The sequence below is a fragment of the Mauremys reevesii genome, linkage group 5 (genome assembly GCF_016161935.1).
Source record: "Mauremys reevesii isolate NIE-2019 linkage group 5, ASM1616193v1, whole genome shotgun sequence".
Taxonomy (NCBI): domain Eukaryota; kingdom Metazoa; phylum Chordata; order Testudines; family Geoemydidae; genus Mauremys; species Mauremys reevesii.
Genome location: NC_052627.1, coordinates 31,514,190 through 31,531,493, shown reverse-complemented (window position 1 = coordinate 31,531,493; position 17,304 = coordinate 31,514,190). Strand labels below are relative to the sequence as shown.

The window sequence follows — 17,304 nt, the reverse complement described above, 5'->3', positions numbered from 1 at the left end:
AGTTTAGAAATAAATAATTGTGTCAGCAAGAAGTTAGGTTTAACAGACTGCTGCAGACACCTATAATCACCTTCCTACTCCAAACATTTACATGCAAAAATGTAAATTCACATTTTTACAGTTTTAAGAGTCAAGAGCCTGCTTCTGCAGCTGCTTCATACTCATATATCCTATTGAAAGATGAATATCCTGTGTGTTAGTTACTATGCATGACATTGTATTCTGCATTAAATTATACTGCAAGTCTTAATAGTGTTAACAGGGCAAGAAACATAGGATTTAACATTTAAGAAGGGAGCTCATATAGTATCTAAGTACTGTGCAAATACTGGAACCAGAAACTAATTACTGAATTACCACTGTACAACTGGTATGAATTTTCACCTTGACCACAGCTAGACAGCACATGTACCGGATTCCATTGCTGATGAGGGCTATGGGTGCAAAGAAAGCATCTGAAGTCTGTTAGGCATGCCTGCTATTTTACACGTTTACACCACAAACACACCATCACTTACACAAGCAACATACAGATGGGCCAGTACAGCTGGTGGACTTTTCCTGATCTCTAAAGGAAAATTTTGTTTTCTACTATCATACTAATAGCTAATACTGTCTAATAGCAACCAAGAAATCTCAGCCACAATGAGACCTGGTGGAGGATACCACTGGTGTTTCATTAGAATAATTTCAAAAAGCTTTAGAATCATATAAAGTGTAAGTGTGAGAGGCAAGAAAATAATCAGCAGCTATTGTCCAAGTGTGATGCATTCGTATTCCTTGGCACAGGGCCGGCTCCAGACACCAGCGAACGACACAGGTGCTTGAAGCAGCCAATGGGAAGGGGCGGCACGTCTGGGTCTTCGGCGGCAGGTCCCTCAGTCCCTCTTGGAGTGAAGGACCTGCCGCCAAATTGCTGCCGAGGAATGAAGCAGCGCGGTTGAGCTGCCGCCAACGTGCCGCCGATCGCGGCTTCCCTCCCCTCCCCCTTCACTGCTTGGGGCAGCAAAAAAGCCTGAGCCAGCCCTACCTTGGCATGTGGTCTTGTTTCCCAGTGGGTGAAGCAGTTAAGGTTTTTATATGGCATTTGCCCTTTTTGGAATTGATTCTTTTCCTTCAGAGATAACTGTCAGGACTGCAAATATAGTTTCCTAGCTGGTTACCCAACACACCATAAAAAGAGGTTTTTAAAGTACAAAAATGCTAAATTGAGGCCTACAAAACATGCCCATTAAATCTTTACAGACTGGAAAACCATGTACATCCTGTTGATAACCATACTGGCTCAACAGCTGCCTGTTGTTCTGTAAATCATTTGCACTAAAGAAACAAATCTGGTACCAATGTCTTCTAAATGACCTACAGAAAATGATTAAAGGAAGAGTGTCTTTTTTTTTTTCCTTTTTTTCCCCTAACTGGTTACAACACATTACTGGCAGGCTGCTTTCTGAGGTCATTGGAAATGCTGCATAAAGTAGGAGATGTTTCTTATTTTATTCAATATCATGACTGAAGGCTGTGGGTAGTTTTGTTCAAATCCCTCTTACACACTCAAGATTTGCACTTGGAAAACATGGAAACAGGGACATTGTATTCATAAGTGACTTAATTTACGGTTGTGTGGTTTCTTAAACCACAACACAGTACAACAAGCAGCCAAAACCAAAAATATTGTTAATGTCAAAAAGGAGAATTTTTTTAAAATACTGCACAAGTCTAGTTTTAGTGAAAGGTGGCAACACATCCACCGCAAGCAACAGCTCAAGCTTCCCACGGTGCCTGGCTAACATGACTCAACTGTGATCTGGGGCTACCTTTCTCTGTGGGCCAAAAGGCAGTTCAGGCTCCATAACTACCTTGCCTGCCAACAATGAGAGGTAACCGAACATTAAATGCGACTGCTGATTTTTGCTATGTGGACTCCCTGTCTACGGTAACTAGACTAAGTCCATCAAAACGCCATCCGATGGTTAATTTTCAGTTATTGTGAACCTAGTCAGTATCTGAACTTCCCATGGCCTGAAGAAAAAAAATAAATCATAATGAGATATAGAACCAATGTCCCCCGAGTCAAATAATCTCCCCCAAATGTCAACATTTAATTCTCTTCACTGCATCCCACAACCTCTAGCGGGTTCAATTTGAATGCAAACCTCTAAATAAAATCTTGCCAAAAGTTATTTCATAGTCATTTTATGTAACGCTGTAAAGCAATTCTCCCTAGATTAAGTTTGCCAAAGACACACACCCATCCACCCACCTCACTGTCCCATTTTTAATTGGGACATAAAACTGTGATCTCTAAAATCCTGTTTTTTGGCAATTATTCAATATGTTAAAAGACTTCACAACTTCATCTAAAAAGAAAAGGTGAAGCGATAATACATCATCATGTCTTTTTAACTGTAAAAAAGGAAACAGCATCTAAAAATTTGACACTGCTCTGTCTCCCATCTCCCACTTTAAACCCTCTAAAACAAACAGGAATTACTGCATAGAAACATGGATATTTGCCTGGATAGGAAAGGGATTTCTGTGGTGCTGTTTGCTAAGGAAGAGAAGATTATTATTAAAGGCTCAACTGCCAGTTTAAAAAAAAAATACAAACCACAGCACAATAATACACAGCGCAATAATACAAAACATTACAGAGTAACACTGGAATTGTTTTTATACTCTCAGAATTTATCTACCTCCGTTGGTCCAGCATACATCATGGGAGATGGAAATATGGCCACCACTGTTGTTTCTGGATTCAATATTCCTTCCTCCAGTACTGCTGCATGTTGCTTCATACGCCACATCAGGGGAACATCATCATCCTTTGTCCATCCACCAAGTGGATGCAAGAGCAGAACTGGACGCCGGTAGCCCCGTTCTAGAAGCTGCTTATGGGTATCCTGCATTAACAGAGCATGGCCATTGTGCACTGGGTTGCGCAACTGGAATGCAAAGACAGCATCTATGGGAAGAAAAAAAAGGGCCAAAATGGTTAGTGTTACTATTTGCGAAGTTCAGACCATGAGCAGTGGGCTGCAAGATTCAACAGTGTTAAATTGTGATCGCTGCTCTATGTATTTTAATCAGCATTTTGGAACTAGCCAAACAGCATGGAGTCACAGCTTACTCACAGGGCAGAGGCAAAAAATAAGTCCAGGTTTTGGCTATCAAGTTGTGTCAATAATGGATTGCCTATACAGTTACGTTAATCACTCAGAAATCAGACTACTGCAATGAGCTCTACACAGAGCTACTCCCCCTTCAATGTATTCAGAAAAACAGACTAAATAACAAGTCTGTTTATTGAATGGGGAATCTCTCCAAGAGCATATTGCAGCCGTGATCCATGATCTGCACTGGTTACCAAGAGGTTCTCAAATCATGGTCCACAGAAAGCTAGCTGGTCCCATGGTCCCTTCCATGCAGTGGTCTGCGTCTCCTGTCTAGGAGCGTGACCAGGGACAGCTGCTGGTGAACCTAGTGCTTGCCCCAGTGGGTAGGGCTAGGGGCTGTACAGCCATGCCGAAGAGCTGCCCGGGCTGGGCACTGGCTCCTGCAAGTGGCAGCCTGACCTGCTGATGCTTTTGCTGCTGCAGTTCCTGGCACGGTTGCTGGCCATGGCCCTGCTGGTCTTGCTCATTTACAGGTATCTCCACAGATATCCGCGGATATAAATTTTGTATCTACTCAAGGCTCTACCTATTGGATTCTGGATGAAACTGAATATATTGGTTTTGTTTTAGGAATACATAATATCCACAGAAGAAAATGTTATCGAATACACAAACTTTTCTCTATACGCAACAGCAATGGCATTTGCTGAATATAAAGCTGACAGAGTGATCCAAATCCAGTAGCTTGCTGCTGAACTCTACCAAACAGGCATCACATTATCAGTGATCCCAGAACATGAAAGGTCTTTGGACACGGAGGTCTTAATGAACTAGCCTACAAAATAACCGGCCCATAAACTTGAGGAAGCACACAGTCTTCAGAACATCGGAGATGCCAATAAAATTCTTCTAATATCCCACCTTGCTTCCTGCCCCTTCCCTCCCCTTCCTCCAGCCCCCACTATAAAAGGAATGTAGCCTACCTTTTACAAAGGGATTTGACACAACCTAATACGTCTCTTCCACCTTTAATCATCATAGTGGAGTTTATGCAGTGTAAGCAGCTGACACAGGTAGACTAGAGTTAATATTACCTTAAAGTCATTTCAACAATACATCAAACCAAAAAAACCCGGTGTTTCTCCTTCCACTGAAAATCAATGAGGTACATGAGGATAACGTATGACTGCACAGTAGCACCACCACCTTGTTATAAGGAAACAATGAATAACAGGATAACAGGTTTTTCAGGTGTCAGACAACTGTCTGTTCACTGGATAACTAAGAGTTAAAGTAAGGATTCTACATCTCAAACTCTGTATATATGGGAAAACTCAATTTAATTTATTATAAAACAGAACCCAGGCCTTAGCTGATTTGGGTTCCATCTTTCACCTCTCTCTCCCACACCTTATAGTGCTTTCTTAGCAGCCTGTTTGTTGCTGCTCTGCTAGAAGAGCAAAGAACAAACAACTATACTGCCAAGCCATTACCACTTGGTCTGTTACTTATTTATCTAACACGAACCTCTAAAAACGGAAAACAAATAAACTAACACACGGTGGTTACTTTTCTCTGATGTGAAGCTAGTAATTGGACCCCAAATACTTTCAAAAGAGTGCTAATACCTTTTGTTAGGCTAGTTTCCTTGCAAGGCTCATGTGTTTTGTTCCCAAAGAGCAGCATGGAATAGATTTAATTAAAAAGAGTGTAAAAGGCAATGAAGATAATATGTAAGGAAAAACACTAAAGGCATTCCAAAGAATTAAACACACAGAACACAAATAATATTTGGCTCATTTAAAGGGCAGTCATCAAAGGTGACCTGCAAAAAAAACTATACTTTTGCTTTTTTGGTTTCTTTATGATGTACAAAGGAGGTCTGAAAGTTTTTATTTTCAAGAAAGGGTTAATTTTTTGCTATTCAAGCCATTAGAAATACCAATTGTCTTCCCTGTTTTTGCTGGAGGACTTCTTTGAAGACTAGGAACTGAAGTGGGAGCGTTCTTGGCATTCAACTGAAAGATCAGGCATGTCAAATCTTTCACAGAAAAAAGCCATGTACCCACCCTCCATCCCATCAAGAGTTTGTCAGGAGTCTGAGTTTCAGAGGTATTATCAGACACACACAGGTTTAGACAGCCTGACAAAAAACAGCTTCCTCTCCAACTAGTTCAGATTTCAGTCTTTAGTTAGTCAAGCTAATCCAGTCCTCTAACTGTGTGTGTGTGTGTGTGTGTGTGTGTGTGTGTGTGTGTGTGTGTGTGTGTGTGTGTGTGTGTGTGTGTGTGTGTGTGTGTGTGTGTTCGCACACACACATACACATTATTTCTAACAAACAAAAGCAGAGAGTTTTGAAAACAGTCAGGCTCTCTTTATACATCTGGAAGGAGAAAAAAGGCACTTTCTTGTTTTTGAAGATTACCTTTTTGGCTCAATATTGCAATGGCTTAGTGAATTCTTTCTGAAGAACTGAATTAAAACAAACAAACAAAAAAATCAGACTTGCACTCTTTTATCCAGCTGGGAACATAGGACTATAACAGCGTTTAAAAGAGAACTGGATAAATTCATGGTGGTTAAGTCCATAATTAGCTATTAGCAAGAATGGTGTCCCTAGCCTCTGTTTGTCAGAGGATGAAGATGGATGGCAGGAGAGAGATCACTTGGATCATTGCCTGTTAGGTTCACTCCCTCTGGGGCACCTGGTATTGGCCCCTGTCGGTAGACAGATGCTGGGCTAGATGGATCTTTGGTCTGACCTGGTACGGCCGTTCTTATGTAGTATACTGGGGAGAGGTTTAGTGTACATCTACCTTATGATTATTTAAAATCATGCTGCACCACAATCTAGTGTTACCTTCTTTTCTTGAGTTGTGGAATGTAGTTGTGGAGCATCTGTCTAGTGGTTTCTGAAGGGTTCTGGGAAGACAGGACTTCAGTGGTCACTGACTTGCTATGATGCCTTAGGCAAGTCACAGCTCACCCAAATTTTTAAAAATAATATGTCTGTCCATTTTCCATTTGGAAGACAGAATTTCAAGTTTCCAAGATACTGAAAGCATTTTCAAAATACATGTCCCACAAATGATGTTTGTTCCCACTAGGGAAGAAGCCCATTCAGTCTTGCAGCAGTAAACTTCTGGATAATACAGAGAATACTAGAATACAGCTACAAAAGTGACTCACCAGCATTCATTTCTTTGAACTTCTGCTTTAGTTCAGCAGGATTGAGACGGTATTGATCAAGACCATCATTCCAATAAATACGGTCAAGGACTTGTAGATCTCCACCAATAAGCCAGTCCCCTTGCTCCATCACCATCTAGGAGAAAGAGCAGAAGAGGTTTTGTCAGCATATAAATTAAAACAAAAACACTTCAGTTACAGAAGACAGTTGTCAGCTGTCCTGAGCATCCCATCCAAAGGATTTCACTTCAATGCAATTGCCAAAATCTGTTTTGAGTTAATTCTATTTTATAGAGACTCTGAGTCTAAGTGGTAATTTTTAAAATCACTGAAATGTGATCTGAATCAGTTATAGTGTAGGGCAAAGAAGGTGAGAATAACTAATCCGTGACTGACACATGTATTTCTCTTCAAAATACTGCACAATGCATTGCTGCATAGAAATGAAAAGTAGCTAACATCTTAACCAGTGTAATTACGCAACATCCACAGCCAAAAGATGTGGATGCCTGGGAAGCTTCCTACTTCAAGTCACATGCCATTTAATTGTTGTTCAAACTTCTCACTCCCAGTATTGGACTGAAGCCTACAAAAACCCTGGTCAACCCAAAATCAATAAGTAACAACAAGAATTTAGTAGCAAATAAGGAAATAAAGTTTTGGATGACTATTAATCCATTACAATGATTTACATTTGTGAATATAAGTGGAATCTTAGGGAACTTAAAAGTTTTTAGATTTATTTTGCCTTGACTTTTATTGATCTGTGTCATAACAGGTATTTACTTATTTATAACTTTTAAGAAGTATTCTATTAGTGTCAGCTCATCCTTTATCAGCAAACATTAATGTATGGCAAATTTTAAGTAGACAGAGAAGTAGTATATGTGTGGAAATCAAGTAAGAAATTCATGTTCTTGAAAGGCTAGAGCTGCCTTTCTGCAAGGATACACAAAAGAGCAGCTAAGACAGTAACTGCCCAGTTGTACAAAAGAGCAATTGTGTGCACAAATTTATCCTTAAATTCCAGCATTATGGAATTTGAAGAATACAAAATTTGTGCCACACCTGCATGCAAAATATTACAATAAGGCAGTAATATGGGAAAGGGGTTTTTTTTTGTTTTTTTTTAAACTGCACAAATCAGGATATTGAAGTAACAAAGCCTAGAATATCTGCTCCAGCCAAGTTGCACTTGATGGCAAATCTAACTTATGTTGGGCTTCCAGTTCTCCAAAGAGACCATTACAACAGCTAGGGATCACTGCAGTTTAAGAATGCCAAAACGATTCCCTTTTCTGGAAAAAAAAAAAAAAAAAAAGACTGCTGAAATGGAGGCCCAAGGGCAGAAAAAAGGGGGCACGTGGAAAACATAGAAACTACTATGATACCTAGACAGTCCCCTTAACTAAGAGGAATTCTGAGGGGCCAGATCTACTGCTCTGGGCTGACAATGTGGTGCAAAGCTGCCAAGCAGACATGAGAAGAGGGCCCATATTTTCCACACCAATCTTAACCAAGTCATATTGCGATTGGTGGCATACTATAAGGTGGCATTCACCTGTTGTATGCATTCCATTGTCTTGGATTTCTTTAACCGATATAATTGTCAGCTTTCACTGAACTTGCAATCTCACCATCCATCCGTCATATCCACAGGACCTGTCATTGTACAGGACGGAATGCATGATCATTGAAATAATTTTAGCTGCAGCTAAATATGCAATATTCCAGATATAGTCATACTCCCGCAAGAATGTCCAACGGTGCTATGTTATTAAAAAGGCTAATGTAAAGTAGGGCAGTGTGCAGTTTTCAAGTTTGTGTAAGTATTAGTTGTATATATTTTTTTAAACATATCAATAACTTTTCCTTTTTTAGGACAAACTCACAGTTCGTCTGAGTTTTTTAAAAAATAAGCTGGTTTTCAGTCATTAGTATGCCAACAAGACTACTCAAAAAATATCTCCACTAGGGATAACCCAGGTAATCTTTAATACAGTATCCACATAGAGCTTACAAACCCTAACACACAGGAGTTTACAAACCTTAAGACACAGTCATGAAGACTACTCAATGATCAGAACGTGCATTGTGGTAGGCAGAGTGCAAGGAAACAGGAAAGATAATTATCGCTATGGGAGGGGAGACAATGTTTCAATACTTTCAAACCACCCACTATATATTCAGACAGGATAGATACACTCCATATGCACCATGTTCATCTGCTGCTTGAGTAGTTTTGATGACCCATCTGGGCCCACCTTGAACAGAAGGTTGCATTTCCTAAGTGTACCCAAGGAGAAAGTTCTCTTCTCTGATCTATTGCCGATTCTATGGCACATTCTATACGTTTCACATGCAGATCATCCATTGATGTTAGAATGCCACACTAACAAGTGAAGAGTATGCAACAGAGATCAGCTGCATCAAACAGAAAAAGTTGTACTTTTGTCTAAAAATTAAAGAGAAGAGCAAAGAATTTTGGGTCAAGGTAAACAGTTCCCGGTGTCAATTCTACTCCACTTGCAACTATAACTCTACAAACAGGATAACTTTAATTAGAGCTAGATAACACAGCTTTCAAACAACCTTGATGTAGGGATGTTCCTTGCATATTGTTCCCCACTGTCTGGCGCAGCGTTCCTCTTTCCTGTGTTCATAAAACTCTGGGTTACGAAGAATGGCCACACGACGCCCCTCATACACCAATGCAAGAGCTGTACACCCATCCAGTCTCTCTTTGTCTTCCCGGCTAGCTGTCAGTACTATAGGCACGGACAGGTTAATCACTCCCCCTGTAGGATAAAGAATACACACTTAACAAAGGGTTACCAAAAGGCATATGCAAACCCAATCTTCTCTTTCTAACAAGTTATAATACAAGCTACACATTCCATGACACACGGTTCAAGTAATTACACTTAACTGGTGCTAAAGGGGCAAATTTTAGAATAAAAAACTTGAGATTGTGCTCCTCTATGAGATACAAGGTTGCTATACAATAATCTAGGCACCAAGTCTTAGAGAAAGAACCAGCATGTTTAAAAATTGGTTGTGACACAGTCAACATGTGCACTAATAAAAATGGTACCAAAACCTTCTAATCTACACAGACAGAACTATCTGTCAAAAGATTGACGCTAGACACAAATACTTGGAGTCTAAAGATAGTCTATGTTTTCTGGCTGCCGGAACAGCCTTACATACTAGGATATGTGGTTCCAGAACTGACATTCAGAGAGTAAAAGGTGGCTCTTCACTTCTTGTTCAATGTTGCCTTTTAAATCAGAAGATCATCTAAAAATCACTTCGGCACAAATCTGCATTTTAACCTCTGGTACCCACTAACATTTTTGTTAGTTGTACGTCAGATGCTTGGGAAAGTTCAATGTGATGGAAGGTGATCAAAAACATCAAAACAGCTAGTGTATATTATTCAATTAATTCAAAAGTTAAGTTTTACTACTATAATATTTAGAGAACCAACATATGGGTTCAAGTAGTTCAGTCAGAAAATATGTTTCAAAACAGATTAACAACTGAGTTGGTCTGACATTTAGCATATGTTTGTTTAGTTGCAATCTTATCAACTGTCAACTTCCCACAAAACTAGCCCACAGCATGACAATTCTAAAGCTACATGTGCTCTTAATTTTTAAAGATTTACTTCATTACTACATGCTGGAAGTCTTATTTTTCTTGACAACAATAAGGGAGTTAGGTTATGAGAGACTAGTGGTCTAGTTATTGTAAATTAACTGCAAAAGCTTGAAGTCTTAATGTCATACTTACCATAAGAATGAGAAACTCCAGGGTATTCACCTAGGGCAAAATCCTGCCCCCACTGAAGTCAATGGGAGTTTGGCCAATGAATTCAGTGGGGTTAGGAATTCACCTCTGGCCTTATGCTAAACTCGCATCTATGGACAATACATTTTAGAAACCTTTCAAACCTGCCCCTAGAGTCAGGAAGTTAAAAATGATGAAGTTGGCTGGAAAAGATTAAGAGAAAATGCAGTATTTTTTTATTCCCAGTCTCTCGTATAAACTGAAATGAAAGGTGTGCTGCATACTTGCACTCAGAATTTAGTCTTAGTATCCAGATTCTTTGTTTTCCAAAGCAATCAAAGGATAAAGCAGCACTTATCAAGCACTTAGTTGTACAGAAGAGAAACATTTACTGTGTTGCAAAAGTATCAAACCTTTTATCAGCCAAAGTCTACTTGCCCACCACTAAGGTTTCGTTGCAAAAAAAAGTTACATAATTAATATTTCACTTGACAGTCAAAAATTGCTAACTCTGGTTTACTATAATTTTGTAAAATGCATTAATAAATGCATACAAACACCCTGGAAGTTAAGCAGCCTTATGACATAGGTGAGAAAATTAAGGCAGGGTTGGTGTCCAACTAGACACCTCTTAAAAAGGACCTGATTTTAGACACCCACCCATTGGAAAAAATAAGGCCCCAGTCAGACCCTCAAAAATTGAGGCACCCATGATCATGGGTCATTTCTGAAAATTTAAGCTGATTTTTCCACTTTTCCCTATTTTTCAAATGACAATGTAAAAATAATAATCAGCCCAACAAAAAAACTTGTAACATAATTAACACAGTTACTTTGATGTTAAACTTATCAACCTAAGAGTCTCACATGCAGTTCACTTTGTGCATTGGAATGCACTTTGAGCAGAATCAGTTTCACTCCATAGTTTCGGCCCTTCACTCAGCAATGGGAGAGAGAATTTTTTTAATTGGAAGTTGTGAGTGTAAAAACCACAAATGTCACAGAGGGGACTCAGGCATGTGCAGTATATGGGGAAAAAAATATTTCCCCCACCTCCTTGTTGTTTTTTAAGAGTCCCTTTAAAGACAGCTGATTTCAGGTTGCATCAACTTTATTAAAACCTCAGGTGTGCAAGTATGGAGAATGAGGGAGATATCTGTATTGTGTTGACTAGAATATATACCTCGGTTTACCTGCTTGATATTATTCAGTCTGATTACACAGAATTAAATCAAAGGAGCTGTTAGCAATAGCAAACAGAAAGTGAAATAACAATAAAAACACCACCACTTGGCTAAACAACTTCAAGGAAGTTAAGATAACAGTGGCTAAGCCATTAATTGGAAAGATGTTGCTTCCAGGCACCAGCCAAGTTACAGAGCAGTTTTGCCAAAGCCAGAGCCTAGAGATCAAAATGAGCATCAGTTAAAAAAACCTGCCTAGAGAAGGAAGAGTGGGGAGGTGTGGGAAGCAGCAGAAGAGATGAAGTGGGAGAGACAGAGAAAAAGAATGCAGAGTGTCTTCCCCAGCCTGGAAGTCAGGGTACCTAGGCTGGATGAAGCTTCCCAGAACTTTCAAGGAAAGGACAAGGTTTAGCTAAGATTCAGACATGTAGGTGTTTTGTTGTTTTAACTCACATCTCTGAATGCTATGTATCTTTAGGTGAATAAATTATGCTTCCCAGACAGAAGTTTCATGCAGGTGTTAACCACGGTTGGGGCCTGTCATATTAATATTGTTCAGAACCAGTGCGGGCTGCAACCCAGAGATCTAGTGTAGCAGTGATTGAACCATGGGGTTCCACCTAGAGAGGTGAAGGCAGCATAGCCTGTTGCCTGAGGTGTACACTCAAGAGGAACTGTAAGGGGGTCTAAAGCGCAATTTGCTCTATAACTGTGACAGCAAGTCTAGGGCTGCAAACTAAAGCCGTGAAGGAAAAAATTGGGGGCTATGTACTTTGAAACTGCATTGTGCTGAAGTAAACTTTATTCGCACAAAGAATGGGGAAAACAGGGGAATGCATTTTGTTATTTGTTCAAAATAATTTTAGCTTGTAATTAACTGGTAATACACAAAGAGAAAAATGTAAGGAACAGAACAGGTGAACAGAAGAAGTGATTTTGGGACAAAAGCATGTTTCAAAATGAATACCACCAAACTAACACTACCAAATAGCTGCTATCACCTCCTTAGGCACCACATTTCCTCTCTACCTTCAATCTGAAAATTGAAGTTTCTTTTCTACCTCACTGAAGGACCTGCCCTCAAATGACCATCTGTGAAATGACAGGCCTCTGAAATGTTGAAAGATCTGTGATCAAAGGATAGATTGTAGGTGTACTGACAGGGGTGCAGGTGTTTCTACCCCTCACCCCAACATCTTTCTTCCCACATGTTCCCTACAGTGCTACTCTCTCCATGTGTCTGACCTAAATAAGAATCAAAGGAAGAAATGGAGGCAATACTGAAAGCTGCTGCATTTACAGATACAACCGCCAAAATAACAGAATTGCAAGACAGCTATGCACAGAGAGACATTCTGTTTCAAAAACAGTAACCAGATATTCTTCCAAAGAATCTTAAAATACTCCCCCATTTTAAAACTTTTCACTAAACTTTTTATCTGCATTTATAGTTCCACTACAAAAGGATGTATATTTTGTTAAACAACAGTACATTCAGTCACGTACAAGATGCGAAAAGAAGCTGAAGTCTCTATATGAATGAGCTTTACAGGGCAGAGAGACAAAGAAATGGAATGGTAGGGAAAGAGAGAGAAGTCTCAGAGGGTGGTGCAAATGAAGAGTATGAAATAATGATGGCATTTTATTATACAGGTTAGCATTTGAGAGATTTGTAAAAGAAATATGGGGATATAAAGAGGTATTTGTATGAAGAGAGAATAGGTATCTGGAACATTGGGATAAGACAGGAGTAACAAGTGTTGGAGGCAGCATGGCAGACAAAGAATAGCCGCAGGAAATGGTGAGACGGGGGAGTCATTTCTGTAGCAAAGGGGAGCTGTAAGAGGCAAAAGCAAAATCAGACAGGGTTGGAGTCAAGCAGAGCTTCAAAGAGGACCAGAAGGGGCATGAACCTTCTTCTTGGTTTTGTCTGCCATTGCTCCAAGCCTCAGCAGAGAATCATTTTGCACTCCCTTCACTCCATCACAGCCACAAAACATGTCTTTAGACAATCTTGGTCTAGAGTTACATACTAACAGTTATTTATCAGTAATCCTGAATGCCAAAAATTAACAAGACTGGAGAAGGACAAAGTTTTTCAAAAGTGAATAGAAAAGTTTGAAAAACATATACATTGCTGAAGATAATTATTAATTGTGGAAGAGTTTTCATTTATTAAACTAATCCAATCACAAGAAGGCAGGAGCTAAAAGCAGGTTATTCTTTCATATTAAGTTTAATCATTTGCAAGTTTTGATTCTCTGTCCTCAGGAGAGGATACACACATCTAATGCAGTTCTCTCCTATGACAAATCAACGTACCACAACAAAGCTACAGAGCTGAGTGCTTCAATTGGTTTTAAAAAGTGTTTTTAAACTGAAATGCCTTACCATCCAGAAGACAGTCAAAATGAAGGCACTGCAAGTATTCTCTCTCTCTCATAAAGCCATTAAGTGGTGTCGCCCAACCCTCTGCCAGTACTTGCACCCATTGCATATCCACCTGGTAAAGAGACAGAAACACACACATGCTAACACCAGTGAACTCCATGCACTGAGCCAAGTAACCTTTGAGAATTTTTTTCAGAATACAGATATATCCTCCATACTAAATCTAATGTGTGTGTAAGTACAGCTCGGCTTTTAATAGAGAGCATTAATCATCAGGAGCATAGAGCTCAAAGTCTCTTCATTCAGAAAAAAATGCCTTTTTCCTCCTCACAATTTATAAATATGAGCTACTTTTCACATTTCCAGCATATCATTAGCTGAATTTCCAATGCTATGCTAGAAATAAATGAATTGCAGTTTACAGGGAATTTCCTCCCTTAACACTTAGTAAAGGCCACACAGCGAGATGTATCACAACCGTTTTATTATTTCTGTATGTACATTAATGAGACTGAGTCAAGAGCTTTTCACAAGGAAGAGCTTGCTGAGCTTGTACAGATCCGTTGTGCAAGAGCGCATGTAATACAAGTACATGACTAATATTTACTACTTTGTTTACCTCATGTTGAGACAATTAAGATGCAGATTTCTCCCACAGCTTGTGCTGTATTCTTGTTTGGTAGTTAGTAACAAAAAAAAAAAAGGAGGGGGGAATTATTTTTCTAGACAGATCTATTTTCTTACCAATAGAGAGGAAGCAATTTACAATAAAAGACTAAGGAAGCTTGATACTAGTGACCAATAAGCTACTTTAATTCTGAAAAGCAACAGATAACTTCACAGAAGGCAGCAGAGCAAGGAATCTAGTAAACTGCAGTGAGGGGAAGTGTTAAAATCCACAGGTGTGGAAAAAAACTCTGGAAATCTTAAGACATCCTTCCAAGACAGACAGACCTTGATTCCACAAAAGCACCTAAAGTTAAGCATATGCTTAAGCACTAGTAACCTCATTAAAAAGTTAATAGGAAAACTCATGTGCTTATAGTTAAGTCTGTGTTTAAGTGCTTTGCTGGCTCATGGCCCAATTCCTCTGAAAAAAGAAGAATACAAGGAACAAAAAGCAGTCAGACTGTGTTTTCAAAAGACTGGCTCAAATCTGAACTGGAAGAGCAGTAAATTAATCAAATAAGAACAGAGTAGGTCAAGGCATCCAGCAGGGAAGCCAAGAGGAGTGAAAAAGCAGCGTGAGGTCATGATAGCCAAAGGCATAAAAGAAAAATAAGTGACAGGAAAAAATAATCTAACTCAGTTAATAAAAAGAAAAGGATGAAATTACTAAGAGTCACCTTCTATAGTATAAATCTGTTTTTAAGAAAAATAAAAAAGCCTGAACATTTGTAAAATAATTAAAACCTTACACAAAAAGCTATCAATAAAAGGCAGGTAGGAGACTGCTTTGCTTAGGAAACTAGAAAACATATATCATTCAGACCATCTGACTCATATGTCACAGAGATGTTAAGGGAATTAACTAAAATTTATTTTAAATGCTAACAATTAGTTCTGAGGTCATGGAGACTCAAAAATACTGAAAGAACAGAAAAGCAAATGTTGTAGCAATTTTTAAAAAGTTACAGTTTGTAAACTAGTTTAGGTACTATGCTATACCTCCTGAATGACAGATTAGGCTCTGGCTTCAGCTTCAGAAATCAAATCAGCGAAACACAATACCATTACTCCTCTACCTTATTTATTTCCAGCGTTAGCAGAGTCTCTGCATCACTTTTGGCTAATTTGAGCTTGTTTTCTGGCACATACAGCTCTTTCACCTCATAAGAGGCATCCACCGGTACAATGTCCTACATAAAAAAAAAAATCATAATTCAATACTCACTCAAAATGCTTTTCAGCTGCTGAACATATGGTCAAGGTAATATTTTATTGTTGCAGAATCTCTCTACTGAGCAGTATACATCTTAAATCATTTTTATTCAGTTGAAAACCAAATGTATTCTAAAATTTTGATATATTGCTAGCTAAGTTGCTGGCTAGAAGTACTAATTTTTCCAGAGGTGAAGTGCCCTGATAAGAAATCTTTTTCTGAACTCTTATAATTATATAGTATGGTATACACTCTAGCAACTACAGAGTAACTATTTATCACTGAACTGAATACAATTTTTCATTAGTACTGTATTTGTCATTTACAAAATTAGCTAGTGTCAGAGCAAATAAAAAAATTTTTAATTTATTTCTTAAGCAGAAAGACAACATTCGTTTTGGAATTTAAGCAACTAATTGCACAGGAGACTTTAGCAAGGTTAACAAGCAGGTGCAAAGTATGCTTCTTAAGCAAATTTGATTACTGGCACAAATTTAAATATTACATGTAAATAGTGGGATAATACAAGTACACCAATCGAAACACTAACATGAGTAGTTTCACGCAAGAAGTTTTACTGAGTTCAATGGAAACAAACAAACACTCTATGCATAAAGTTACACATGTACATAAGTGTTTGTAGGATTAGGATTTGAACTAAAGTCTTGACAAGAGAAAACTGCACAGATGAAGAAATTTCAAGCTTCCTCTTCTGTTTCTTGGTATTCTATTGTCATCCTCAGTCTTTCTCTGGCCCTTATCCTCCCAAGTTCAAGATATATGACATGGCAGTCAGATAGCAACAATAAAAGTACTATGATAGCTATAACCCAAAATCCAAATCTACATCATTTAAAGTCTAAAATAAAAATTAAATGTCTATTCCATGTCTGTCTATTTTAAAAATGTATACTGTATTGTGTAACAGATTCCACGAGATGTACAGGACACACACAAGTGTCCATTCACCATCTTAGAGAAGAATGATAACTATATTTGAAGCAGGGAAAGGAGGAATACCATATAATTTCACCAGAAAATTAATTCCTCTCCAATGATGGCTAGTTTCAGAATCCAACCAAGTGTTCCACCTGTATTAGTAACTAAAGTCAGTGAAACATTCGTCAGTCAGCTACCGTAATTTTTAGATTATGATGTTCATTTTTGCAAAACTGTTAATTGTGCTTTGCTTTTGATGCAGGGGAAAAAAAACTGGTCCAGACAGTATTAAAATAAATAATTTGCAAAAGCATAGCATGAATATAAATCTATTCCTAAATTCTTCCATTTCCTGCAACTAATATACAGATTGGTGCTTCTGTAATTCGCTGAACGTTTGTTCTCAGTGTTGCAAAAAGGAATGTTTTCTGCAACTGGCATCATTTCAGTAGAGAGCATGACAGATAATGGGTATCATTTGCAGAAATCAAGGTGGGACAGAGAGGTAGTAAGTGATAAAGCACCTGTAGTTATGGAAAAAAAGAGGACTGGCTGGCCAATTATTAGACTAGTAACTAATAAATCTCCATAGACAAGAGTGAAAATAATGCCATCTCTTAGAACTAGTTTATGTGAAAAGAAAGCTCCAACAAACGTACATGGCACAAAAGCAGTTGGTTTTATTAGCTGTTCATTAAGATTTGCACAATACATGCCACTGCAGGAAAGAAGGCAAAATGAGCATTCTACTCCTCCACAAACAACACAGCAGACTCATGGCTATGAGAGCTATTTTGCATAGTAAACCATCTTC

At 38.6% G+C, this 17,304-nt stretch overlaps 1 protein-coding gene across 3 annotated transcripts in view; it reads right to left on the bottom strand.

Moving 5' to 3' along the window:
* The window catches only part of PAPSS1 (3'-phosphoadenosine 5'-phosphosulfate synthase 1), an 84,789-nt gene that overhangs the window by 18,719 nt on the left and 48,766 nt on the right, over nucleotides 1-17,304 (bottom strand). For all 3 annotated transcript variants that reach the window (XM_039540682.1, XM_039540680.1, XM_039540681.1), the window contains 5 exons: nucleotides 15,415-15,528; nucleotides 13,670-13,781; nucleotides 8,895-9,100; nucleotides 6,303-6,438; nucleotides 2,694-2,962 (listed from right to left, as the gene is read on the bottom strand). In XM_039540682.1, the coding sequence (XP_039396616.1) occupies nucleotides 2,694-2,962; nucleotides 6,303-6,438; nucleotides 8,895-9,100; nucleotides 13,670-13,781; nucleotides 15,415-15,528 (837 nt within the window). The remainder of the gene's footprint in view (nucleotides 1-2,693; nucleotides 2,963-6,302; nucleotides 6,439-8,894; nucleotides 9,101-13,669; nucleotides 13,782-15,414; nucleotides 15,529-17,304) is intronic.